At 34.0% G+C, this 26,812-nt stretch overlaps 1 protein-coding gene across 1 annotated transcript in view; it reads right to left on the bottom strand.

Annotated features, from left to right (window-relative positions):
- Positions 1-26,812, bottom strand: part of Sgcz (sarcoglycan, zeta) — a 297,039-nt gene that overhangs the window by 64,004 nt on the left and 206,223 nt on the right. The window contains exon 3 of the mRNA XM_013025070.1: positions 14,041-14,128. Coding sequence (XP_012880524.1) covers positions 14,041-14,128 — 88 coding nt within the window. The remainder of the gene's footprint in view (positions 1-14,040; positions 14,129-26,812) is intronic.

Below are 26,812 nucleotides of genomic sequence, written 5' to 3'. Positions count from 1 at the left end.
TACTTATGAATAGATAGAATTAATATGAGGAGATATATTGGGTGTGAACTTGGGGTCAACATATTGGAAAAATCTTTATTTCAGGAGGCTATAGGGATGCAGGGAGAGTGAGCCAGAACTGCACTGAAACTTTCTAATTATACCTTTCATGACTTTATACATCACTCAGTTCCCCAATTACTACAGATTATGTAACTTTGTGCTTTTTTGAATTATATCTGTGAAAACTCCATTAGGCTAATATATATCTTTATTTTAACTACTTTGATTATGCCAGCTACACAGAAAATATTCCAATATATATGAAATATGTACATATATATATATATGTTCAGACTATTGATAATCTGAAGCTTTTAACATGTTACCATAAAAGCTACAAAATAGCCAGGAGATAGAAGCACAGAAAGGAGAAAATGGAAAGAGGCCAGAGAGCCCATTTAAGATTATAGTTATCATTAAATTACATCTAATGCCACATCCTATTCTTCCCTTGAAATCTCATCAAATTTATTTCAAAAATATTTGTTCTTTTCACTTATACCATGACTCTACAGCTATGTCCTTCAATCTATTAAATGTTTCTATGCCAAAAAAAATCTTTGGCTTATTTTGAAATGGTACTTTGTTATTCATTATTTTCTGTGTGCTGCCAGCGACACAATGAACTTCTTTGGCACTATATCAGCTTTAGAGAAATAATTTCTTTTATATGCGAAGTGCCTTCTCCTTTGAAGCTACTTATTCCTAAGAACCATGAAATTTAGTCAATGGAATATGTTCAAGTTTTGAGTAGTTATACATTATTTACATTTATCCCTTTCTACTTATGATTAACGTGATTTCAACAGCTGAATGAAGTAGGTAATTTTTATTTGCATTTTTAACATCTTACCCAAAAGAAGAGTAAATCCTAAAAAGTTACACTCAAAAACGTTACAACCTAGAAAAAATACAGACTATTTGAAATATCAGTTGATTATGGTTGAGAAACAGAAAACAGAGCTGATTATTTGAAGGGAAAATGAGTTGCAATAAGTTCTAAAAATTCTCTACAAATATGGAATATGGTACTCAAGGGAAGCTGAGCGAACACTACCTATTTATACTATACATTGAGTCAGAAATGTTACCTTTTTAAAGTATTCAGCTGTAGATTCATTCACATTGAGCTTGAAATAAATACATTTGTAAGTCAGACATCCAAAATAAGAAAAAGGAAAGCAAACAGAAAATACCAGATGACTGCATTTTACAGGAGAAAAAAAGAAATATGAAAAGAAAATCGAGGGATAGTTTGTGATTTGTTTGCATATTTATAATATATAAATTAGTCATATAAAAGAGATGCAGAACAAAACATGAGACCAGCCTTAGTGGTAGTGATATCTCAAAATTATTTTCAATTCATATTTATCAATGTTAAGATCAATAAGTAAGTTAAATGAATCTAAATTTATTTTCAATAAGTGAGGAGAGTTTGGTTATTTCAATAAAAATTGTAAACCTGTGGCTCAAACCTATAATCTTAGCTACTCAGGAGGCTGGGATCTGAAGATTGAGATTAAGAGCCAGCAGGAATAGACAGAGCCAAGATAGTCTTATGTCCAATTAACCAGAATGGAGGCATGGGTCAAGTATACAGCAACAGCCCTCAGAGAGAAAGCCAAGGAGAGTACAATGCCCTGAGTTTAAACCCCAATATCTACACATACACATACACACACACACACACACACACACACACACACACACACACACACACCTCTAAAATAGTAATTATACGAACCTGATTAGCACCTAAGCCTTTATTATATTCCTTATCTATCTAAAGAATAGGCTCATTGAATGTTTCTTGAAGTAATTTATCAAGATCTGAGGGGATAACAATGTTTGACAAGAAATGTACTCATCTTACATATGTTACTGTAACCCCTCTGTACATCCACCTTGACAATAAAATTAAATTTAAAAAAAGATTTGTTTGCTCACGAATAAGTAGGAGAAGGGATTTTGTTTCAAGAAGAAGCAATGCTATTACCTAAAATACAGATAATGAGCTGGGTGCCTGTGGTTCTTGCCTGTTACCCTAGCTACTCAGAAGGTTGAGATCTGATTACTATAGTTTTAAGCCAGGCCAGGCAGGAAAGTATGTGGACTCTTATCTCCAATCAAACACCAAAAAGCCAGTAGTGGAGCTGTGGCTCAAGTGTTAAAAGTGCTTGTCTTAAGCAAAACAGCTCACGGATAGTGTCCAGGCCGTGAGTTCAAGGACTCACAAAAAATAATAAATAACTAAAATACAAGTAATGCAATCATACAGAATACTATTATTGAGAAGATTATAAACATCTAGAAATTCCAGTATCAGAGTACAAAAATTGTGGAAGCTTTTGCATATCAGAAGTAAACTTGATCAAGAAAATAAAATTGTTATTGAGACAAATGTCTGAAAATTATATCATCAAAATGAAGGCTAAAATAAAATATTTATTAGATCTTGGGGAAAACAAGATAATGAAATTACACATTCCACAAGTAAGGTTATAAGAAGGGTACAATCTGGATTTCCCACTAAATCTTAAGGACAGTATTTCTGTTATATAAGTTGCATGGAAAATGTGCTAATATTCAGATATTAATGAGCTATATAATAGAAAGCTAGTTTATTGAATTTATTTTCAGCTACATAAATGATTATTTTGTATTTCATGTTAACATGTTGTAATCACTTGTTAACAATTTTACTTTCTTTGGATTCATTTACCCCAATCCCCTGTGATACAAAAATATTCCATGGTTTTCAGAAGTCTAAGATGCCTAAGTTTTCAAATGCATGCTTTTCCATTCAATGTGATGAAATCTCACACTGCTTCACCCATAATGTCAACCATTTCTTTATCTAGCAAGTGTCATTGTAGATACTATCTACTTATTCCTTACTCAGCAGGTCTTTTGGATAAATATAATACTTGCCTTCTAGTAACCTTTATTTCACTTAATAATGGCCCTAAAGGACACTAATAATGATGCCAGCAATTTGAAATCAACGTGGTCACTTTCATTTCCTACATAAAGGGGAATGTTGGATCCTTAAGTGAAAAATTGTGTGCTTTCAACTTTATCAGGGGAGTAAAAAACATTGTAAGCTGAGGCCATTAAGATCTACAAAAAAAATCAATCTTGTCTCCTTGAAATCATGGGGAAGGAAAAAGAAATGCATGCTAAGTTAGTTGTCATGACTTAAAAGGCAAAACCACACTAGACATCAAGTGCTTAACATGGTAAAAAAAAAAAGCAGTTACTTTTATGTTTAGGAATAAGTGTTCCATTATAAGGTTCAGTACTCTTTCTAGTTGCAGACATCCATTTGGATTCCTGCAAAACATCACCTGTGGATAAGAAAAAAACTTCCATATTGTCAATACTGCCTTTTGATAGAGACTTCTATGAATTATGAAAGATTTATGTAACTGTGTGACCACCATCACCAGCCAATAGAGAGCAGATCCAGCAGGTTCCCCTCTCTATATGGACAAATCTTCACCATATATCCCCTGTCATTCTTTCCCCACAGTTTCATATGTTGGAAGCCTGCTTCTCTGAATAGCAATGTGGAATTGGTGGGACTTTTAGAGACTACTGGGAAGTCCTTATGTCACTGGACATGTCTCAGTGGGATTATGAATTAGCTTTGTGTCGTAAGTCACACTGGATGCATGACTGGTGGTATGATCTTTCAATCCTGAAGTCCTTCTGCTGCTGTAATCACATCCTTCACAAGAGCTGCATTGATGGGCATCAGGCACTAAGCCTGTGAATCTCCACAGCTCACCTTTCTTTATAGTTACCCATGTCATATCAGTCTTGACTTCTCTAGCAAAGTGAAGCCGTAGGAGTGGCTTTGTCTTTTTGATAATACCATATAAATATGGCCAATAGTAGAGAGTCTAAGGCTTTACTTTATTTGGCAACATGTCATTTTTTGTTGTCTTTTTTCATCCTTGTAGTTAATTGTTGAGTAACATTTCTCTGTGTGAATGTTCCACCAACAATGTGTACCATCGATCACGTCTACTCACTTCTGTTCAGATGATAAGAATATGTGAGCTGATTCTGTTTTTTTTTTCTTGTGGTGTGTGTGTGTGTGTGTGTGTGTGTGTGTGTGTGTGTGTAAATTGTGGATAGAACTGGGGTAAATATTTATATAAACTATATCATAAAAATGTAAGTTTCTGTTTAACCTGGGCAAACTCCACAAGTAGAATTCCTGGATCATAGGATGGTCCTTTGCTTTGTTTGGTTTTCTAAGCTAATGGAATTTTGATATTCTTTGTTTATGAATTATTCTTATTTCTGTTGTCTTTTAGCTTTTAATTTGACAATTTGATTTTTAAGGAAATAATAGTAGAACCTTTATCCATAAGATATGTTAGCTCACAATACATTTGTGAGAATTACTTTGCTAATGAATTTGTGAATGCAGTTAAAAGTAGCTCACAGACTGGGGGATGAGTGGCTCATGACTAAGTCTTAGTTACTTGAGAGGCTAAATAAAAAAGATTGTGTTTCAAAGGCAACCATGGCAAAAGCGTTCATAAGACTCCTTCTCAACATAGAGGTGGACACAGTGGAATATGCCATTCATGCCAAACTATCCAGAAGGCTGAGATTAGAAGGATTTTGACAACATACCATCCAAAGCAATAAAGTCTGCTAGATTCCTTTACCAAGGAAGGAAGCTGGAATTGATGGCAGACTCTACCCACAATGGTCAGCCTAAAAGTAGGCAAATCTGGTTCTAGCTCCTACCTGGGGTAGAAAAGTCAGAATGTCTTTTTAAAATAATGAGTGACAAAAAAAGCAGGGCTTTGTATTGGGGTGATCTATATTAATTACCTACTAGATGGATGGGCCTTGGAAACATTTAGAAAACAAGGCGTCAAATATGTGACTCCAGAATGGGACATTTCCACCTGAGCCATGAACACAGAACAACTTTTGCTTTTCCTCATGGGGGGTCAATACATAAAGCATATTTTGTAGGACCAGGAATTCTTGATTGCAGCAAAATGTATGACACCATACCTACAGATTCTATATTAGGAAAGATTCTATTTAGGTTGCAAATAATTTTAAAGCTAGTGAAATATTTCAAGCAAATAATGTTGATTAACCAGGTGTATTGGCACATACTTGTAATCCTAACACTCAGGGAGCTAAGGCAGACAAATTGTGAGTTTGAAGCTAGCCTGGTTTAGTTAGACTATTTCTGAAAAAAAATCAAGGATTAGGAATATAGCTCATTGTTACGATGCTTGACTTTAAACCAGCATATGCCAGAATTTAAACCCCAGGACCACAAAAAATAATGATGATAAAGGTAGATAGAAAACTTAGGATGTCTTAGATTTTTTGGTATACTGATTCCTTTTTAAGAAGTATATATTCTTAAAAGTCTAATAAATAGAAACAGAATTTTCCTTTTCTCATGTTTAATTCTCTGTCTCTCTCTCTGTCTCTCTCTTTCTCTCTGTCTCAGTCTCTGTGTCTCTCTCTGTTTCTGTGTCTTTCTGTGTCTCTGTCTCTCTCTCTCTTGCTCTATCTTCTTTTTATTTTTTCTATTTGTGGGGCTTAAACTCAGGCCCTGGACGCTGACCTTGAGCTTTTTGCTCAAGGCTAGCACTCTAACCACTTCGAGCTACAGCACCACTTTCAGTTTTCTGGTGTTTACTTGGAGATAAGAGTCTCGCAGACTTTCTGCCTGTGCTGCCTTCGAACTGCAATCCTCAGATCTCAGCCTCCTGAGTAGCTGGGATTATAGGTGTAAGCCATCAGCTTCCAGCTCATAATTTTCTATCCTTAGTGATGTACACATTATCTGACTATGATTTTATCTAAGATTATTTATTAAAATGGCCACAAAATTCAAGCTGAAGCCTATGAGAAAGAAGTTCATTCACTACACATTCATAAGTAGTATCTCCTGTTTATCTCTTTTCTCTATGACTAGATATTTAGTATTATTTCTAGAAATATTGGCTTTGTTATGGCTTCATCTAGATCCACTAACCTGCAGTAAGCAATCTTCTGTGTACATATAAACCCTTAAGTTGTATTAAGCTTTCTACCTCTAGATTTTTTTGATAATTAGCCTTATAACCTTATATTTGTGAACATTATGCCTCATTAACTGAATTTCCAGGCAAAATTCTTAATGTGAACACAAAATTACATTCAATGAGTCAGTTACATACAAATGCAAGTACATCTGTAGTCCTGTTGTTTTATAAAGCTAGCCTCATTATAAGCAGTATATAAACCTATGGACCCATTAATTTCTGGTAAGTCATGGAGCTTAAGATATAGTTAAATACCTAGAGTCCGAAGCTACTCTTCTCTAATTGTTTTTTACATTTTAATTTTAACAAGCTTTTGTGATAATGTCCACTATGATTTCATTCCAATCTTCTTAAAATATAAACACAAAAAATATTCATACTTATATAATCAGGGAATTTATAAAATGATTATCTTTTTAATGATTTCCTTGACAATGTTGTCTTAGAAATAATTATTTCTTGTTAGTTGTGTATTGAGAAAACTTTTATTATCTTCTTTCTTTGAGGAGCTCAGGACATAACACTCATGCACTTAGGTAAGTTCTGGAACACAGAGCTACTGCTCTAGCCCTACTATCTCCTTTCACAATGATTTAAGGAGACTGCTGACCTAGGAGTGCTCAAATATATCACTTTAATGATTAGTTTTTTAATCAAAGCTCTATTTAGCATTCTCCTGCTACTCTCACTTCTATATACTCAAGACTAAATTTGTTTCTCGGACAGCTATAATCATGATCACCACAAACCATATTTTGAGACATATTTTCTTCTGGATAGAGAGAACTTCAGACATTTCCTATCAATCAATCATGTCATTCTTATCTCTGGTTATTTGAAGGTTGATGCTATTAGCAGATAGGTTACTTTTGGCCTTGAAAAAAATCATTTAAGGTAACTTCAACACTGCTGTGAAGAGGTGGGCAATAGAACAGTAATGATCAATCTTAGATAAGAGCATGGAGTACTTAAATGTTAAAGTATCCCCAAATCACCATTGTTATCTTTTGATTTAGGTCTTTCAGGAAGTAAAAAGTTGTATTTCTTGATTATGTACTTTCACATCTAAAAATATTGGGAGTTTCAATATGCAAGACAATACACTATTCCACTTTTAAAGTACTCAGTACAAAGAAAATTGAATGATTCAGGAGGAGAAAATGGAATGTCAGTCATCTATACTATAATTCTTTTGAAACATACATATTAGTATAGTTCCTTCTGATTTTCATTACACCTGTGCTACACAAATTGAAGTTTCCAGTTCTAAGAGTGTCATCTGAATATGGTAAGCATCTGCTTCCATTTGTATGTTCTCAAATTGATTAAGATTAAGCCAATTAATATTGATTTAAATGATATTAGGTCATTAATTAAATGATTAATAATGAACTCAAATTGAATAATACAGTAATAGTTTAAAATGAACCGGTAAGCATTAAACCAAAGTGTATTTTTAGCCTGAGCTTCAAGATTTGTGTAGCATATTTTACATAAACTATCCATTTTTATTAAGTTGTCTCAAACCAATGCAATACTGCCTAAGTTAAAACAAAAGAAGTCAAAGACAAAAAACATAAATTTGCAACACAAGAATAATCTGTAACCTTCTACATTTTAACATGTCCTACACCATCTGTAGTCAATTAAGCAGTTCCCAGGTGTTCATAGTAATTGCTTTAACACAAGATTACATGTCATTTTAAGGGTCTTTAAATATTTATTATGAAACTCTCATCTACATTTTCCATTCATTTAGGAACAAAGCATGTTAATGGTTAGTATTGACAAAATAAGCTGATTGAACTTGAATTATTTTGTGGATTTAATTTCCTTAAAGAGTTTTTCCTTTGTTGTTAAGCCAAGGTTTGATGAAAGAATAAGTACATAACCAGGACCCTGATTTTATACTTCTACTTTATTATCTTTATCTTAAATTTGAGTGCAAGATTAAGTACCTCTGCTAGATGGTGGCTCAGTGGTTGAGGCCTTTCATTCTGTCTTTGACAATGTGAAAAAAAAGGAAATAAAAGTTAATAAACTAAAATAAAAGTACCTTAAATGGTGACAATGAAGACAGAAAATAAAAACAGATATTATGTGATTCCTTTAGAAATACATGGAGAATGTAATAACGTATTAGTAGATTAGTCAATTGACTTTCTCCATTAATGGTAAAATGTAGTTTTCCACTTTGAGATTGGAACTAGGGAAAGTCCATACAGGCAATTTAGCAAGCAGACTCATTTCGTAGATAAGGCAAGCCCAGAGGCTTGTTCAACTCTGTAGTTCTCTACATGTAGATCTAATAAAAATGATAATCACTAACCTATACATAATGCATCTGTGCTTCAGGGAACATTCCAAAACCTTCACCTTCTGACTTCTCACATCTGCTATTGGAGATGGACACTCACTCTTGCGTTGCTCCGTGGAACCCTAGAACTGCCTGGGATAACCGGCTGCAGGTCATAGCTGGGATTTGGCTAGATTCTGTATCTGTGCTATTAAGGTATGCTATAATGGTTAGGACAAGTCCTTCCTCTTCCTAAAACTAGACTCTAAGAAAATCATGGTATATAAGTAAAAATGCTTAATCAAACATTTTATATGTTATAAAGGTCATATTATTATCCTCATAAAATTACCATTGTGAAGCCCAATAAGACTGCTATGTAAAAGTCTTTATATTTCCATACTTTGTCATTGACCTTACATTTTTAAAATCTGGTTTGCTATTACATCTCTAACATTTAATTATAATCAAAAAGCCTTACTAGCAAGCAGATTTTATATTGTACACTGAAAAACCTAAGATTAACTTAAATTTGTAGAACATTAAAAAACTGCATATTGTTTTCCATCTCACTTACTGTTCATTATTGTATAGCAATGTCTTAACTGTAACCAAATTTTGCTTAAAATTTAATGTTACTCACTGCTCACTTTAATAGATGATTGTTTTGCTATAGTGGGTAACTGGAAAATAGTTTTAATATTCCATAAGTCAATAAAAAAGTTGATTTTTTTTATTTGGTGGGTTATGGGACTTGAACTCTGGGCCGGAGTGCTGTCCCTGCGCTCTTCAGCTCAAGGTGAGCATTCTACTGATTGAGCCACAGCACAACTTCCTGTTTTCTAGTGGTGTATTGGAGATAAAAGTCTCACAGAGTTTCCTGCCTGGGCTGGCTTTGAACCGTGATCCTCAGATTTCAGCTTTCTGAATAGCTAGGATTACAGGCGTGAGCCACCAGCGCCCAGCAAAAGTTGATATTTAATCACTTCTATGTTTGGGAATTGAGAAATACTTTTAAAGCCTGAACTGGTTTTGGCTTCTCAAGACTTGCCTGGCTCTTACACAATAGAGAAGCAAATGTTTGTTCGTGTAAGTCTATAGTGGATTTGATGGGATGTACTGTGGTGGAGGAAGGAGTAAAGATTCAGTTAAGATGGAATTGGGGTCTTCAGATTTTAAACAGAATGATAAGTTTCTCATCATTTCATATTGTTACTGAAATCAAAAGGTCAAACCACAATTATTAATGTTTTGGATTCTCACATCTCAGATTAGGTGAAAGTTAATAACAATTAATGAATAGTTAAGAGAACCCATATCATTTCCTGCTAGTACAACTGTCTGTTTATCCCAGAATTAAGTTGGAACAATAAACTTGCTGAGTTTTTTTGCCCACTCACAATAGCATTCTATAACTAGTTTGCTCTTTAGCCTTTTGCCAGCGTATCTCTGGCCCAGTGTTTCATTTAGTGTTGATGTGTTTAACATAATGCACATCATATCATCAAGAACTGTTTGTGTTAGACAATAGGTACTTTTTTATAGAGATAAATCCAATTATGCTCTATATGATCATATTTGTTTTCACAATGTATAATAGGAAAAGATATAAAAGATCAAAAGTGATTTTTTCCTTAATTATATATCTTTTTAACCAGCAAAATTATTGTATTTTCATAAAGTACTCTACTGAAGATGAATGACTTTCGAGGTAAAAATGTACTGATAATACAAACTTTAAAAATATATCTGTTTACACAAAGGAGGAGGCTGCAATGCTTGGTAAGAAATGTACGCATTATCCTGCCCATGCAATTGTAACCCCTCTGTACAGTATGTTCACAAATAAAATAAAATAAAATTTATAAAAAAATATATCTGTTTACAGTCTGTCAAAACCATGTTATTTCAGAGTTTCATAAAAATATTCATCAAATTGCTTTTGTACCCAATTGTTAAATACTTAAATTTAGTTTGATGATACTTGATGTGGTAATTTGTTCAAGTTGTTTTCTAATATTCACTGGAATAGAGATAGTTTGATTTCACATGCTCAGGGTGTGCCTGGATAGATTAGCACATTGAATCTTCCTAGTACCTGGATTACGCACATCTTTCTGAATCAAATGAGGAGGAAAATAGGCATATAAAGGAGAAAGGTAGGGGACAGGGAAATGAATATGCACTTGGCAGACAGTTGTGATCATAACAAAGAATACATAGCTATGATTAGCAGATTCTTTAGAATAATAATAATATTTTGAAAAATACCTGGAAATACATTAAACATATTTTCAGACTATAATCTGGAGTAATATTTAAAAATGTTCAAAGTGTGCTTTGATGCTGCAATCGACTATAATTTTCACACATTAATGGATAGATTTGGTCAATATTAGAACAGTTTTACATTGAAAATGCAGAACAACTGCAATCACTCTCCATAGCTATTTGTCAGTTTTCTGTTAATATACTTTTTAAGTACTGCCAAATCATAAGTGTTATAATCAAGATCATGTCCCCAAACAAACACACATAAAAGAAGGGAAAACAAAAGCAGTAGAAATAATTATTAAAATAGCTGTTTGATGAAAATACACATTTAATTAGTCACTAATAATGAAGGATCCTAGTTTATTTAGCTTGAGTTCAATTATGAGTACAAATGCTATGTAAAATAAATTTCTTCCTTTATCATTCAAGTTCCATGTATCAAAATCACATGCTATAATTTTTGGGGTTTTTTGGGTCCGGTCGTGGGGCCTGACCTCTGGGCCTGGGCGCTGTCCCTCAGCTCTTCAGCTCAAGGTCAGTGCTCTACCACTTGAGCCACAGCACCACTTCTGGCTTTTTTCTTTTTGCTTATGTAGTGCTGAGGAATTGAACCCAGGGCCTCATGCATGCAAGGCAAGTGCTCTACCACTGAGCCACCTTCCCAGACCTGACACATGCTATAATTTTGTATTTTGTTTCTATCTTATGTATCATTTTAATATATCCACCTTAACTCCTGTCACAAATACATGTAATAGAATATCAGCATGAAAATTGTCACATAATAAAAGTGCATTTGTAACTTAAATAGCACCTATAATTATAGTCAACATCATCAGAATAATAAGATTCCAAGGGGTATATTTCCTACCCATTGTAGACTCTAAAATCACTCATTGATTTCATAGCACTCTTCCCTATGTTGTTAGAACACTAAGTCTCAAAGAGTTGAATTCTTCTGTGAGTCTGTTCAAATATTAGGTAACACAATATGGTTTGACTTCAAATACCAACACATGATCTCCCCATCTCTATCCTTAGTCTACTTCTTTGGGATCTAAGTTTACTGACAATTATAAAGCAGTAGAAAGACTTTCCAACTGAACATGGAATGGATTAGTTTTCAGTTTAAGTCACACTGGGCAGAATGTATTTCTGTCTAGGAAAATAAGTGGCTGTATTATTAATTTATTAATTTGCTGCATTTAAAGATTAAGCTTAACTTTTTTCACTCTTCCTCTTTTCTCTCATTTATCAAATGCTAATGGCACATTACAAACAATTTGAAATGATGTCTAAAACACAGTCACAATATCCTCTTTGTAGTAGTTGCAGTAAAACACTCATGGAAGTGTGATTACACTCCCTGTATTCCACTGCCCCTTTGTGTGACAGGCAGGGATTATGATGTAGCTATTGCATTTGACAATGGAGTTCAGTACATAGTCTTGTGTGCTTATTTTACATGGTGACATTTCCACTAATGACATTTTAATAACAATAATTCAATGTGCAAGAAAGTTCTACCATGTTAAGAATTCTCAACTTCAAGAAAAGAATCACATGGAAAAACCTTCCCAGTTTACGACTATTCCTCTAGGTGTTTGTGAAATTCTAAAGTAGCAGTCATAAATTATCATTAACGTTCAAGTGGAAGGGCTGATGCTTCTGAATCAAATCTGCATTGAAAAATATATTTCCTTCTTTTCAGGATTGGACGTCAAGGCCTCATGCTTATTAAACTTGTTTGCTAGACTTGCTTGCTTGGATGGGGCTATTTCAGTAGGCTATGCCTACTGCCGTGCTTTATATTGGCTATTTTAAAGCTAGGGTCTCATGGACTTTATTTTCTAGAGTTGCCTTGAAATGAAAACCTCCAGGTTTCAGTCTCCTGAGTGACAAGAATGAAAGGGGTGAACCACCAGGGCCTAGCTAATGAACTTCCTTTCCTCTTTCCTTTTTCCTTTCTTTTCCTTTCCTTTCCTTTCCTTTCCTTTCCTTTCCTTTCCTTTCCTTTCCTTTCCTTTCCTTTCCTTTCCTTTCCTTTCCTTCCCTTTTCACTTCCTTTCCTTCCCTTCTCTTCCCTCCATCCCCTCTTCCCTCCATCCCCTCTTCCCTCTTTTTGTCTCTCTTTTTACTTTTGGCTCTATGGGAATTTAAGCTCAGAATCTCATCTTTGCAAGGCTGGTATGACTTGTCATGCTGCATGTTGCTAATGGATGTTTTTGTATGTGTTCTATTCAATTTACATGTAGCTTGCTCTCATAACTGATATGTTTTTACTTATCACAAAGTATTATTGTGATATTAATGAAAAATTCTAGTTACAAGTTTTAGTTAATTAAATCAATAAAATACAAATATACTTTTGCAAAACAAAAATATTTTGCCAATGTTTCCTTTATTGATCTCATTAGGGCGAATAGCATGTTAAAAACTTTTGGATATCTATTAGAAAGTAAACATAAATATTCATCTTTCTAAATGCCATACTTTACCATTTCCTGTAACTTACTTTGAAATATTAAAAACACATTTGGAGTGATGTAAGGGTTAATTTTTCATCTACATAAGAATAACTCACTCCTCACAATTGAAAGCTATTTCTTTTCATCTCTTTCTAATACAAATTAATACAGTGTGGGCATTAGGTCATTTCAACACAGAACCAACACAATATAACATTCTAATATTATTTTAATTTTGACATGCATGTCAAATCATCATATAATTGTATAGAATTAGGACATTTTTGCAGTTTTCCTATAAAATTTTTGACAAATAATATCTTGCATTGTGATATGTCACTAAAATAAAATATATTTAGTAATAAAATATATTTGATAAAATAACATCTTTTATAATTTTAGCTTTAAAATAGTACTCAAATCCTAGAAACCATAATGTATGGATATTAAAAAACATCACAATTAACTGACAAGTATTAAGATCTAGTATTTACAACAATTGGGTAGCTTCTAACATGTTTATTGATAAATAATTCACTTAAGGGATAGGGAGCATAAACTTCTTGGTGTCATGTCATTTGACATTTTTGTCTGTATACCATGCTTCCATATGTTTTATAAAACAACTATTAAGAAAATGGCGTATTTTCATATTTCAGGATTAATATCCAGCAAAACAATTGTAATTCAGCCTCCTAATAACACATTGACAAGAGTAATAACCACTAATTAAAGGAGACCATAGGTAGGCGTATGATCCATCAAATAATGTGTGAGATAATTGGCGTGTAATGAGAGGTCTAGCAATATTTTGGAGAAATTGCGTGCTTTTATCTTTCCAACTTAAACAACCGAAGCAAGCTTCTTTCACAACACTCACCTACTGTCAGCTGTCCAGTTAGTTGCCCCATGTGATTTCTTGCATTCACTGTCACATTCCTGTCAGACTGTAAGACCAGCGGACTGTCCTGGGAAACATGTATAAAATAAGTAAATCTAACAGAAGATGAAAATAGAAGCAAAGCAAATATAAAATTACACTGTAGAGATTTGGGTGCTACTAAAAGTCTATTTTAGTGATTTACTTAATGGCTTAATCATTCTAAACTTTAGTTGAGAAATAAGTAAGATTTATGGGTCTCATATTAATCACTTGACAGTGTAAGAATGTTTCTGTTCTTTATAAGCTCGCATAAACTATCAGACATAAGCATTTCCAACTCTCCTGATTGATTTCATCCAGAGATATAGCTGTACATTCTTCTTCTCTTTTTCAGGAGTATATAGACATATATATATGTGTATATATATATATATATAGATAGATAGATAGATAGGTAGATAGATAGATGATATATGTGGGTGTGTATTATATATATGTGTGTGTGTATGTGTGTTCACATATATACATATACATATACATGTATATCCCTGACACAAATATTTTAGGCATAATCCAAATGGGTAAGGATTTTTTCAGTTTAAATTATAAAATCAACACCTCAGCTATAATGACAAAATAGCCATTTCCGATCTTTGTAACTACAGATTGATTTAGTTTATGAATCTTCTAATCGCCATTTATTGTTGAAAGTATATATCACATGGATAATTTATGTTGTTTCTTATTTTGCTTTGTTGGTTTTTTTTGTTTCTTTTCTTTCTATCCTTCTTATACTTGATCAGGACACAAGACAAAGGATTCCTGTGCTATTTCCATATTACATGTGCATCTAGTTACACACCCAATTACTTAATCAATTGCTCAAGAAATCATTTGCTCTATAATTAATAGTTGCAAAGTCTATGTAAATAAAACTAATATACATTATTTTACTTTCAGGTGGAAATGCTAAGTGAATTATAGAATGTGAGGTCATATGTAGAATTTGTGTTTTTTCTTGAAAATTCTCTTTTAGTTTATATAACTCTGGTTAAATATTGTATTACTAGTTCATATGAGCCAAATAGTTTCTTGAAGGACATTATTTCCCTAAGATTATTCACATTAGACTTTTACTATTACCTGCCTTAGATAATTAAATTACAGCAATAATTATTATAACAATAAAAATTTTGCTGATATAAGATTGAAGTAAGATTATCACTTATGAATTGTCCCTTCATTCACCTAATCAACTTTAACTGAACATTCATTGTGTAAGATGAGGCTTTCTAAAAGTTGGGATATGTCAGAAATCAAGACACACAATACTAGTAAAAGGACTGAAATTTATCTACTAGATAGTGAGATAAGATAAAGTTCTACCAGTATCATTCTCACCCCTACTATCTCATGTGATTATGCAAATGTCTTACATTTGAACCATATAACAAGTCCTCTAAGATTAGCATTTGGAATTTGTGATCTGAGTATGCAGAAGAGACTTTGTAGACATTTTCCTAAAGCTATTTTCGGCCCTTTTGACTAGATAGCAATTTAATTCTGAGAGGAAATTTAGGTGGAATAATGTAAAGAGATCAGAAGAAACTTCAATAGGATCCCTAGGGCTATGAAAGGTAAATTAATGCATTGTAAACAAGGACAAACCAGTAACTAAACTGTCACTTCTAAGCAAAAAAATACATATGCACACACATTCACACACTTTCAAAGGAGGATTTTGCTTATATGTATAAACTAGGACCTGAAAAGACTTGATTTTTAAAAGTAATTTAAAAGTGCTAATAATACATTTACACTGTTGAAACACAAGTGCCTAGAACTATGATACCTGATTTCATTCTCTCCTTGCCTCTAATCATACTACTCTTCTTTCTACTGCAAATCAAAAATGTTGTTTCTGTAGGGGAGGAATTGGTGATAATGTTGAAAGGGCTGACATTGATCTAGATATTTTAAATTCATAAACTGCTTTGTTAAATGGCAACTGTTTTTTACAACTACTATGTAAAGATAATAAATCCTGTAAAAAGAAAGATTGATCCTTAAAAAAAAAAAAAAGGTGTTTCTGGTGCCAGTGGCTCATGCCTATAATCCTAGCTACTCAGAAAGCTGAGATCTGAGGATCATGGTTCAAAGCCAGACTAGGAAGGAAAGTCTGTGAGACTCTTATCTCCAATAAACCACCAGAAAACCAGAAGTGGTGCTGTTGTTCAAGTGGTAGAGTGTTAGCCTTGAGCTGAAGAGTGGAGGGACAGCACCCAGGCTCAGAATTCAAGCCCCACAACTGACAGAAAAAAAGAAAGAAAAGTATTTCTGAATTAAGAAACTTGTATCTTTCATTTCTCCATAAGTAGACTTATCTACTTATAATATCTGAAGTTCTCCAATTCTATCATTTATTTCAAGTTATATACCCACAGTATATGCACAGTTTGTACACAGTTAAGTAAGAACATATATTTCTGATACCAACAGCATGTTTTATAGATATAAAGATTTATAGATATAAGATTAGATTCAATTACTGGTAAATTTCAACATGAATACTTTTAAAGTTCTTAATTAAATAATATCATTTGAGTGTATGATTGAGAATTATGAAAACATATTTCAGTCAACTGACAAATAAAATATTTGCTAAAATATATTGGTGGAATTGAAATTTATACTTTCAATATTATATATATATACACACACATATATATGTATATATATTTTTGTTTAAATTTGAAATAACAAATGATTTCATTTAAATTACCAGATAAACTATGAAATTTAGCAAAATAGAGGAACATGGATATATGTATATATATATATATATAATTTAAGAAAAATAGAAGTGTAAAAGTAATTACCATACTAAATATCCAAATAGGAAAGAAAAGTGTTTTTCAAAACTGCAAGTGCAGACAGGCATTGGTGCCACAAACCTATAATCCTAAGACATGCCTAATCTTAGCTATTCAGGAGGCTGAGATCTGAAGTTCATCATTTGAAGAAAGCCTAGACAGAAAAAGTTGTGAGACTCTTATTCTAATTAACCACTAAAGAGTCAAAAGTGGAGCTGTAGAATGCTATTATTGAGCAAAACAATTCAGTGAGTGCCTAGGCTTTAAGTTAAAGCCTTAGGACTGGAAAAAAATGTATTTTATCTGACTTATTAGAGAAAGACTTTTTCTGATTTATTAAATAAATAGACTTGGTGAGAATTGAGTTTACCCACTGGGTGTCTTTGTTTAAAATTTATTAATTCACCTTTCCTCTAGCCTTAGGGATCTTGCTGAAGTTCTCTCTTGGCATGCATCCCTTCTCTTTAAATTATTCCACTAAATTTCCTCCCAGAATTAAATCGCTATATCCAGATTAAAATTTTATGAAGAGAGCAACAGCAATCTCTATACTTACTAAACCTATAAGCATAGAGCTATCAGAGGAAATGAGCAGTTCTTTATACTGTATTTATTTGGACAAAATTATATTATTATGCTATAGTGATTTTTTAACTGTAATCAGCTAACTGAACAAAAAAAACCCAGCAAGTATTTGTGGTAAAGAAAATAATGCTCTGAAGAGCATCATTGGCATCACATTAACATTGTAACATTGTATAGCATAGTGATATTTTTGGAGATTAGGATTACCTCATATACATCTTAAATTTAACACATGCACTTTTTGCACAGTACTCTGTTAACTATTCAAAGTATTCAGTTAAGGGCACCTATGTGGCAAAGTATGTAAAAGGAAAATATTGGCAACTCATGATTTATATGATGGTGCTATAATCACATAAGTCAGCAATTTATCAGCAATTGATAATTCTGATAATAAACTAAGTAGGAGTAATACTATGAAACTATATCTTACCAAAATACTGACACTTAAGAAATATTGTTCTTACATAATGAAATTGTGTTCTTTTTTTTTAGCTGGAGATTTTATTTTTTTATTTATTTTTTTTCCAATTTTTTTTGTGAAAATACTGAACAGAAGGGTTACAATTACATGGGCAAGATAATGAGTACATTTCTTATCAAGCATTGTAGCCTCCTCCTTTGTTTCCCCTTCCCAGCCCTTCCCATCCTCCCCCTGCTCCCCACCCAATCCTCTCCCCCCCACCAAAGTTGTAAAGTTCATTTTCAACATAACGACTTGTACATTTCATTGTTGCAATGGGTCCACCTGTATCCCTATTTAAACGATTTGTTTTTCCCCTTCCCCTCCACAAATTATACCGACATCAAATACAGTGAAAGCAGGGTTTAGACCATGGGGGAGGGACATACAAAGCAACAAAGAAATCATCTTATAAATGTTTTAGCAACAATAGCATGAAAGAAAAAGAAAACATTTGAATACACATCTTAGGGTTCATTTCCCAAACGTTAACTTGAAATTGTGTTCTTTTTGTCTTTTTCTCCAAAGGCTTTTACAGAAGGAAATAACAGTCCCTGATATTTATATTTTGCTTTATCAGTATTACTGGTTTATTTTGATTTTCTGTGTCCCCAAATTTACAAAGATAATATCTGGATGTATATTAAAATTTTTGTGTGTCTGTATTAGAGTCTGCCTCATATTTCTACATTCTTAGTTGGCTTTTTTGCTCATGGTGGTGCTCAGATCAAGCATTTTACTGGTTAATTAGACATGAGTCTCACGGACTATTCTGTCTGGACTGGCTTTGGATCGACTCATTACAATTCTTTAGCACAGAGATTATGTTGAGGCCAAGACTGGAATTTGCTTATGGCACTAGAAAAGTTATAAACATGTTTTTTCCATCTGACACTTTTCATGATTGGCTATGCAAGTGGTAAAAAATGAGTAAAATTTTAAATTACTATTGTGTTCTTCTTTCTTTATCATCAGTACTTCTCCAGTTATCTACACAATGCTGAGCTCCCTGCTACCCGCTGCTTATCAAAGAGAATCAAAGAAGACAAACTTTGTTCTGTCAAGGAATTTTTTATTGTAGAAGGCCACACCGGTTGTAAAATAGACAATTAAACTCAGAATGTTACTGGTCCAAAGATATGTCTTAAATTAGGTATGTTTGGGAAAACATAAGTATTATAGTATATAAGTAATTTAGCTTCAGATAATCATTCCCTCCAGCTTAACTATTTAGCTCTAATGGAAATAGCAGTATCCTGAATACAAGAAAACATTTATTGGCAATTTATCAGTGTCAGACACTAAATACTGTCTATGTGTGAGCTCATCTACTGATGCAGCTTAAATGAAGACTTAGTGGCAAAGAGTGATAGTGACACAGAAGAGTAGTTCCAATTATTTGAATTCAAATCCTCATTTTCTCTAATACTGACTGATTGACTTGGTGGCTCACTATATATTTTTGTTCCTCAGTTACTCAATCTATAAAAGGCCATTGCAATATATAAGTCATGGCCTTATTATGAAGAAAACCGAGAGGATAGATACCAAATGCATAAGTCAGTGTCCAACCTGTGTTTGGAGCATTGTACCTATTTTTTTATTTAATTTATTCTTTGAAGAAGGGTATTGGAGAAACTGTGACACAGAAAATGAAGTTATTTTCTGTGATTCACATATCACATAAATGACAGATCCTGCCTGCATGAGGAAACACCTTTATAATAACCCACCATAAGCTCTTCCATCATATTTTAGAAGATGCCATTTATGTGATTTCATCAGACTTGGTATTCTGAAAGAATATTTTTAGTGGTTTACTTTGAACAGTGTTTGTGGTGTGGGGTTAACCAGTACCTAATTTTATAGAACATTCATATAAGTTTTCTACCCAGACAATAATTTTCTCACAATCTTATGTTTACTTCAAGTCCTCTGATATGTGTCAGTATCTAGTCAGCTATTTCACAAATATGTATTAAATTAACCCTTTTTATGTCTATGTTTATACTAAAAGAAATCAGAAGCTCACATCACAATAACGATTTTCTCCTCAAATTGATTTTATATATATTGTTGTTTTTCTTAAAGGTAAAATGTATGCTTGAATTAATGCAATGGAAAGTATGAAAAATTACTCAAATTTACCATGCTTCTATTGATCTTTTTCTCCTTTTTTTTGTTTATTTTAAAAACCTTATTATGTGTTCATTTCAGTATAACAATGTTAAAAGAGGGGGAAAGGAGGAGAAATTTCCTATACCCTATACAGGATTATGGGAATTAAAGACTAAAGACGGAGGGGTACCGAAGAAGATATCAGAGGAGAAGCTGGGGGCTAAACAAGCTTTCACATAGAAACCAGTTTTATTGTTCAGTGAAAAATCCAAGGCTAGAGAGTCACACCAAGTGTGCCATCATAGCACAGAGAGTTTGGCCAAAGAGGAAAAATTTAGGTAGCTTGGTTAAGGAGACAGATTCGAGCATTCACCAGTGTCTGCAGTGGTGGCAGCAAACATATCAACAGACAGAGCCAAGGACAAAGATGTCAGAGGCACTGAGTGAGTGGCTTCTACTCACTGCCTGCAAGAACTGACAAGGAGCAGAAATCGTCATCCCACTGACCACAGACAGTTGCAGACTGTGGGAGGCCTGGAAACCAAGGGAAAGGCATGAGTACCCCATGAGAAATACTCACTCCAACTCACAGAGCAGCAGTGGGAAGGTAGCCCCTCCCCCACCACCAGAGAAGAACTCCTGACAAAGACCACTTTATTCAGGCCTTGGAAGAAGACAATAGGAGCCATTGAACAGGTCAAAGGAACCTGACCAGCAGGGCTAAGATCTACCCAAGGGAAAGTTGCCCTTCCCATGCAGAGTAAACTGCCCAGAGCAGGGTGGCACCCCTCTGTAGCACAGACAGTAACTCTAGCTGCAGGAGGGTAAAAGAAAAACAATTGGAAACTCAGTACACATAAATCCTGAGAATGGCTCCAGGCTGGGCTCTGTGAGTGCCTCAGGAGCTAGCCCCTCAGGGAAAAGCTACTGTTTACTAATAGGCCTAAACCCTACTCACAACCTAGCCCCCTCACAGCAAATCCAAGCTAGAGGAAATAGCCATCTCCTTTTTTTGTGATACTCAAAGCAGATTATCTTCCCACTGAACTAGCCTGGGTGGAGGGTCATAAAGTCCTGGTAAGGCAGAGCTCATTTTGCCTCATCAAACAAACTGATTCAAGAAACCAATCAAGCCACAGGTAAACCAAACAGCACAAGAAAACCATACTCCACCAAGAGACTGGTTACAGACACAGGGGAGATACAAGTTCCTCTCCCCCCAAAAAAAGAAATTGAAGAACTTTTCTATACCTAATTTTTTTTAAACATAAAATTATTTTCTTTTTTTTCATCATTTTTATTTTAGATTTTTTTCAATTCTCTTTTTATTCTTTTCCCTTTTGGTCCTTTTTGTTTTGTTTTATTGCCTTACTTAATTGCTGTTCTGTTCATCCCCAGATATATACCTATCTTTGATTATTAGACATTATCATTCATTGCATACATACTTAATTCAGGTATCGATTACTCAATTCACAAACTTTCATCCTTAACCCCTTAAATTGTAGTATAATTACTTTATAGTTACATAATTTTTTAAATGTTCAATTTTAAATTTTTATTTTTCATTTTTCCTATATCTCTCATTTTTCTATATCTCTCTTCTCCTTTCCTTCTATCCTTTTCCTCTCTCTGAATTTAGGTCATGGTTATAGTTTCTCTCTCTCCATTTCCTTCCCCACATTTCTCTGATCTTATTTTCTCCTCACAATTCTCCTTAAACTTATTAATTGCTGGTCTTCTGAGTCCTTCTTTGACTTTGTTAGTCCATTGAGCCTTAGTTGTTTGTTGTTGAACTAGATTGTATTTGTTGAACTACGTTGTATCTATATTCATTTTGACTTCATCAAACAATCTGTGCAAATACAGGGCTCTGGTTGATGCTTTCCTTTAAATAGTGTTCTAGTGTGGATTTTACTTTCATACCCAAATGGGCAGAAAAAGCTAGAGGAACCCAAAAAAAAAACAAGTCCAGATATCAACTCCTGCTCATAATAATCAGGCAGCAGAGAAGTTAATGAATAATCCAGAGGAGGGTTCCCAAAATGTTTTACAAAAACTATTGGTAAACATGATGAATGGAAAAATTAATGGCTTGCAAAGGAGTCTGTGTGAGCATGATAGGAAAATATGTGAATTAGATAAGGAAATGCATGAGTGTGATGAGGCTAGCCAAAGATTAATACAGAATTTTGCTAGCATGAGGAGGCTAATCAAAGATTAGTAGAGGAATATCATGAGCAGGATGAGAATAATCAAAGACTAATAGAGGCATTCATGGAATCCACAAACAGAAAGCTGGTGGAATCCATGCAGGCCACAAAGGAAATGCTGAATGAATCCCAACAGAAGGAAAGGGAGTCCAATGAAACTAACCAATCAACTAAGGGATTTGAGAATCAACACTGAAAACCAAATTAAGGAAGTAAAAAAGTCAATACAAGATCTAAAACAAAGCTCCAACAAAGAATTTGAAGCCATCAAATCTGACCAATTGGAAGGAAAGAAAATAAAAACCGAAGTAGAAAGTCTTGACAGTAGGTTATATAATGCAGAAGATCAAATCTCTGGGATTAAAGACAGGCTGTACATTATAGAGAAACAACAGACAATTATTCAAGACAAATCCAAGAAATATGATAGATCTATTCAAATTTGGAAGACACCTTCAGAAGGCCTAATTTAAAGCTAACGGGTGTAGGGAAGGGTCTAGAGACAGAAGTGAAAGGTCTAGGAAATTTATTTAACATGATTCTAGCAGAGAACTTCACAAACATGCAAAAAGATAGGCCTAATCAGATACAAGAATCCTTTAGAACCCAAAACAGACCAGATAAGAACAGGACATCCCACCATCACATTGTAATCTGCACAGGATGCAATTTAACCAAAGAAAGAATCCTTAAAGCTGTAAGGGAGAAAAGATGAATCAGGTATAATGGGAAACCAATCAGAATAACTTCAGATTTCTCAGCAGAGACAAAGAAAGAAGAGCCTGGAATGAAATATGTCACACACTGAAGACAAACAACTATCAACAAAGAATACTGTACCCAGCTAAACTCTTCTTCATAATGGAAGGACAAATAAAAATCTTCCACAGCAAAGAATAATTGAAACAATATATCTCCAACAAACCAGCCTACAAAAGATACTTAAACATGTTTTATACATAGAAAACCAACACGAGCATAACAAAGACCAAGAAACAGCTCCCAAACAGAGAATCTAAGAATCATAGGAAGAACCCAGTTAGCACAAAACACAAGAAGGTGGATAACATGGCAAGAACTACCAAACACCTCTCAGTCCTAACTCTCAATATTAATGGACTTAACTCTCAAATTAAGCAACATAGTCTTGTTGGATCAGAAAAACAAGATCCTTCTATCTTCTGCATTCAAGAGACACACCTTGCCCACAAAAACAAACATATTCTGAAAGTGAAAGGCTGGAATAAAATCTACCAAGGAAACAGCTCCCATAAACAGGCAAGAGTGCAATTGTAATATTAGACAAAATAGACTTCAAATTAAATGAGAGAGACGAGGTAAAGAAGGTCATTAAATACTAATTAAGTGATCTCTCCTTCAGGAGGATACCCAAATTTATCCAAGAAACAATACTTTCCCTAAAGTCTCACATTGATCCAAAGACATTAATTGTTGGGGATTTTAACACACCACTATCCCCGCTGGATAGATCAACCTGGCAAAAATTCAACAGAGAAATCTCAGATCTAAACAATTGTATAGAACAACTAAACTTAATAGACATCTATAGAATATTTAGCCCAGTAGCATCAGAATACACATTGTTCTCAGCAGCACATGGAACATTTTCCAAAATAGACCACTTTTAGGTCACAAAGCAAATTTGTCCTAATTCAGAAACATTAAATTATGCCCTGAATTCTTTCAGACCACAAGGGAAACAAAATTAGAATTCCACACCAAAAGCCACCAAAGAAAATCCTGTAACGCATGCAGGCTGAACAACACACTGTTGAACCACCAGTGGGTCATGGAAGAGATTAGAAAGGAAATTCAAATGTTCATGATATTTAACAAAACATGAACACACAAACTCTCAGCTTCTCTGGGACACAGCAAAGGCTGTACTCAGAGGCAAGTTTATAGCTTTTAGTTTCCATATCAACAAATTGGAGAGACCTAAAACCTAAAACGAGGCACCCTTAAAAAAAGCAACAAGCTAAACCCCAATCCAGTAGACAGAAACAAATAATTAAAATTAAATCAGAATTAAATGAATTAAACTTGAAGGAATCATGAAAACAAAGAGTTGGTTCTTCAAAAAAATTAACAAAATTTACAGACCCATAGCAAATCTTATCAGAAAAAAGAACACACCCAAATAAACAAAATCAGAGATGAGAATGGAAACATCACCACAGAAACAACCAAGATTCAAAACATTGTAAGAAAATACTTCTCAAAACTTTATGCTAATAAGCTTGAGAATCTGGGAGAAATAAATATTGACATGCAGAAACTAAACCAAGATGATTTAAACCAACTTAACAAACCCATATCAAGCATCAAATAGAAACAATAAGAGGCCACCCACCCAAGAAAAGCCCAGGACCAGATAGTTTTACAACGGAATTCTACAAGGCCTTCAAAGCAGAGCTCTCACCAATACTCCAACTCTTCAATGAAATTAAAAGTGAAAATTCACTACCAAACTTTCTATGAAGCCATCATAATCCTCATCCCAAAACCAGGCAGGGACTCATCAAAGAAAGAGAACTGTAGACCCATTTCTTTGATGACCATTGATGCAAAACTTCTCAATAAAATTTGGCCAATCGACTTTAATAACTCCTCAAAAAAGTCATACAACATAATCAAACAGGATTTATTTCAGGGATGCAAAGCTGGTTCAATATACACAAATCAATTAATATAATTCATCACATCAACAAGAGCAAGGATAAGAACTACATGATTATCTCAATAGATACAGAAAAAGCATTTGACAACCTTTTATGATGAAAGATCTGCAAAAATCAGGAATCCATGGAACATTCCTCAATATAATAAAGGCTATGTTTGACAAACCTATAGCCAGCATTATACTTAATGGTGAATAGCTAAAACCATTTCCTTTCAATTCAGGAATGAGTCAAGGATGTCCACTTCATTTCTCTTCAGTTTAGTGTTAGAATGCCTAACTACACCAATAAGAACAATGTGAACATAGAGGGGATGCAAAGAGGGAAAGATGAAGTAAAATTCTCCCTCTTCGCAGATGACATTACCTTGTATTTAAAGAACCCCATGGACTCAACTACCAAGTTATTCCAGCTGATTTGAAACTTTGGTAAAGTAGCAGGGTATAAAATTAACCCTCAAAAATCAATGGCTATTCTGTACACAAATAACAAGAAGAGTATGGCTGAAATCAGGAAAGTAACTCTTTTTGTAATAACCCCACAAGAAATAAAATACCAAGGAGTTAGCTTAACTAAAGAAGTAAAGGACCTCTATGATGAAAACTTTTAAAACCCAACAAAAGAAATTAAAGCAGAACTAAGGAAGTGGAAAAACCTCCCATGCTCATGGATTGAGAGGATTAACATCGTGTAAATGACGATGCTGCCAAAGGCAATCTACAAATTTAATGCAATACCTACCAATATCCCAACCTCATTCTTTAAGAAATAGAAGCAACTGAAAAATTCATATGGAAAAATAAAGACCCTTAGCAGAAAGTACCAAATTTCAAACTCTACTACAAAGCCATAGTAATCAAAACAGCTTGGTACTAGCACCAGAACAGACTTGAGGACCAACAGAATAGAACTGAAGTTCCAGAAATGAATCCACAGACCTATAGCCACCTAATCATCCATAAGGGAGTAAAATTAGAATGGAAGAAAGACAGCTTCTTTAGTAAATGGTGCTGGCAAAATTGGTTAAACACCTTTAGTAAACTAAAGCAAAAACCTATATATCATCCTGCAGCAGAATCAACTCCAAATGCATCAAAGACCTCGAATTCAAAGCAGACACCCTGAAAACATTACAGAAAGGAATAAGAGAAACTCTAGGGATCCTTGGCACAGGTCGAAATTTTCTTAATAGAGAACTAGAAACACAACAATTCAAAGAAAGGTTGACAAATGGGATTGCATGAAACTGCAGAGCTTCTGCCTGGCAAAGGATATAGCTAGTAAGATCAATAGAAATCCCATGGAATTGGAGAAGATATTCACTAGCATACAATAAACAAGGGTCTCATATCTAAAATATACTTAGAACTCAAAAAATTAAATCCCTCAACAACAAAATCTCAAAGAACTGCACAGTTAACAAGTGGGCTAAGGACTTAAAGAGAGACTTCTTTAGGAAACAAGTATGGCCAATAGACACATGAAGAAATGCTCAACTTCTCTAGCCATAAAAGAAATGCAAATCAAAACAACATTGAGATACCACCTCACCCCAGTTAGAATGGCTATAATCAAGAAATCTAACAACAACAGATGCTGGAGGGGATGTGGCCAAAAGGGAACTCTATTGCATTGCTGCTGGTAGTATAAACTTGTTAAAGCACTTTGGATAGCAGTATGGAGATTCCTCAGACTCCACGTAGAGCTCCTCCTATGACCCAAGAATCCCACTTCTTTGCATTTACCAAAATGCTCACAAACATGACTATACTAAAGCTCCCTGTCCAACTATGCTCATCACAGCATTATTCACCA

The sequence above is a fragment of the Dipodomys ordii genome, unplaced genomic scaffold (assembly GCF_000151885.1).
Source record: "Dipodomys ordii isolate 6190 unplaced genomic scaffold, Dord_2.0 Scaffold4, whole genome shotgun sequence".
Taxonomy (NCBI): Eukaryota; Metazoa; Chordata; class Mammalia; order Rodentia; family Heteromyidae; genus Dipodomys; species Dipodomys ordii.
Note: the sequence above shows the minus strand (reverse complement) of the source record. Positions and strands in the feature narration are given on the sequence as shown.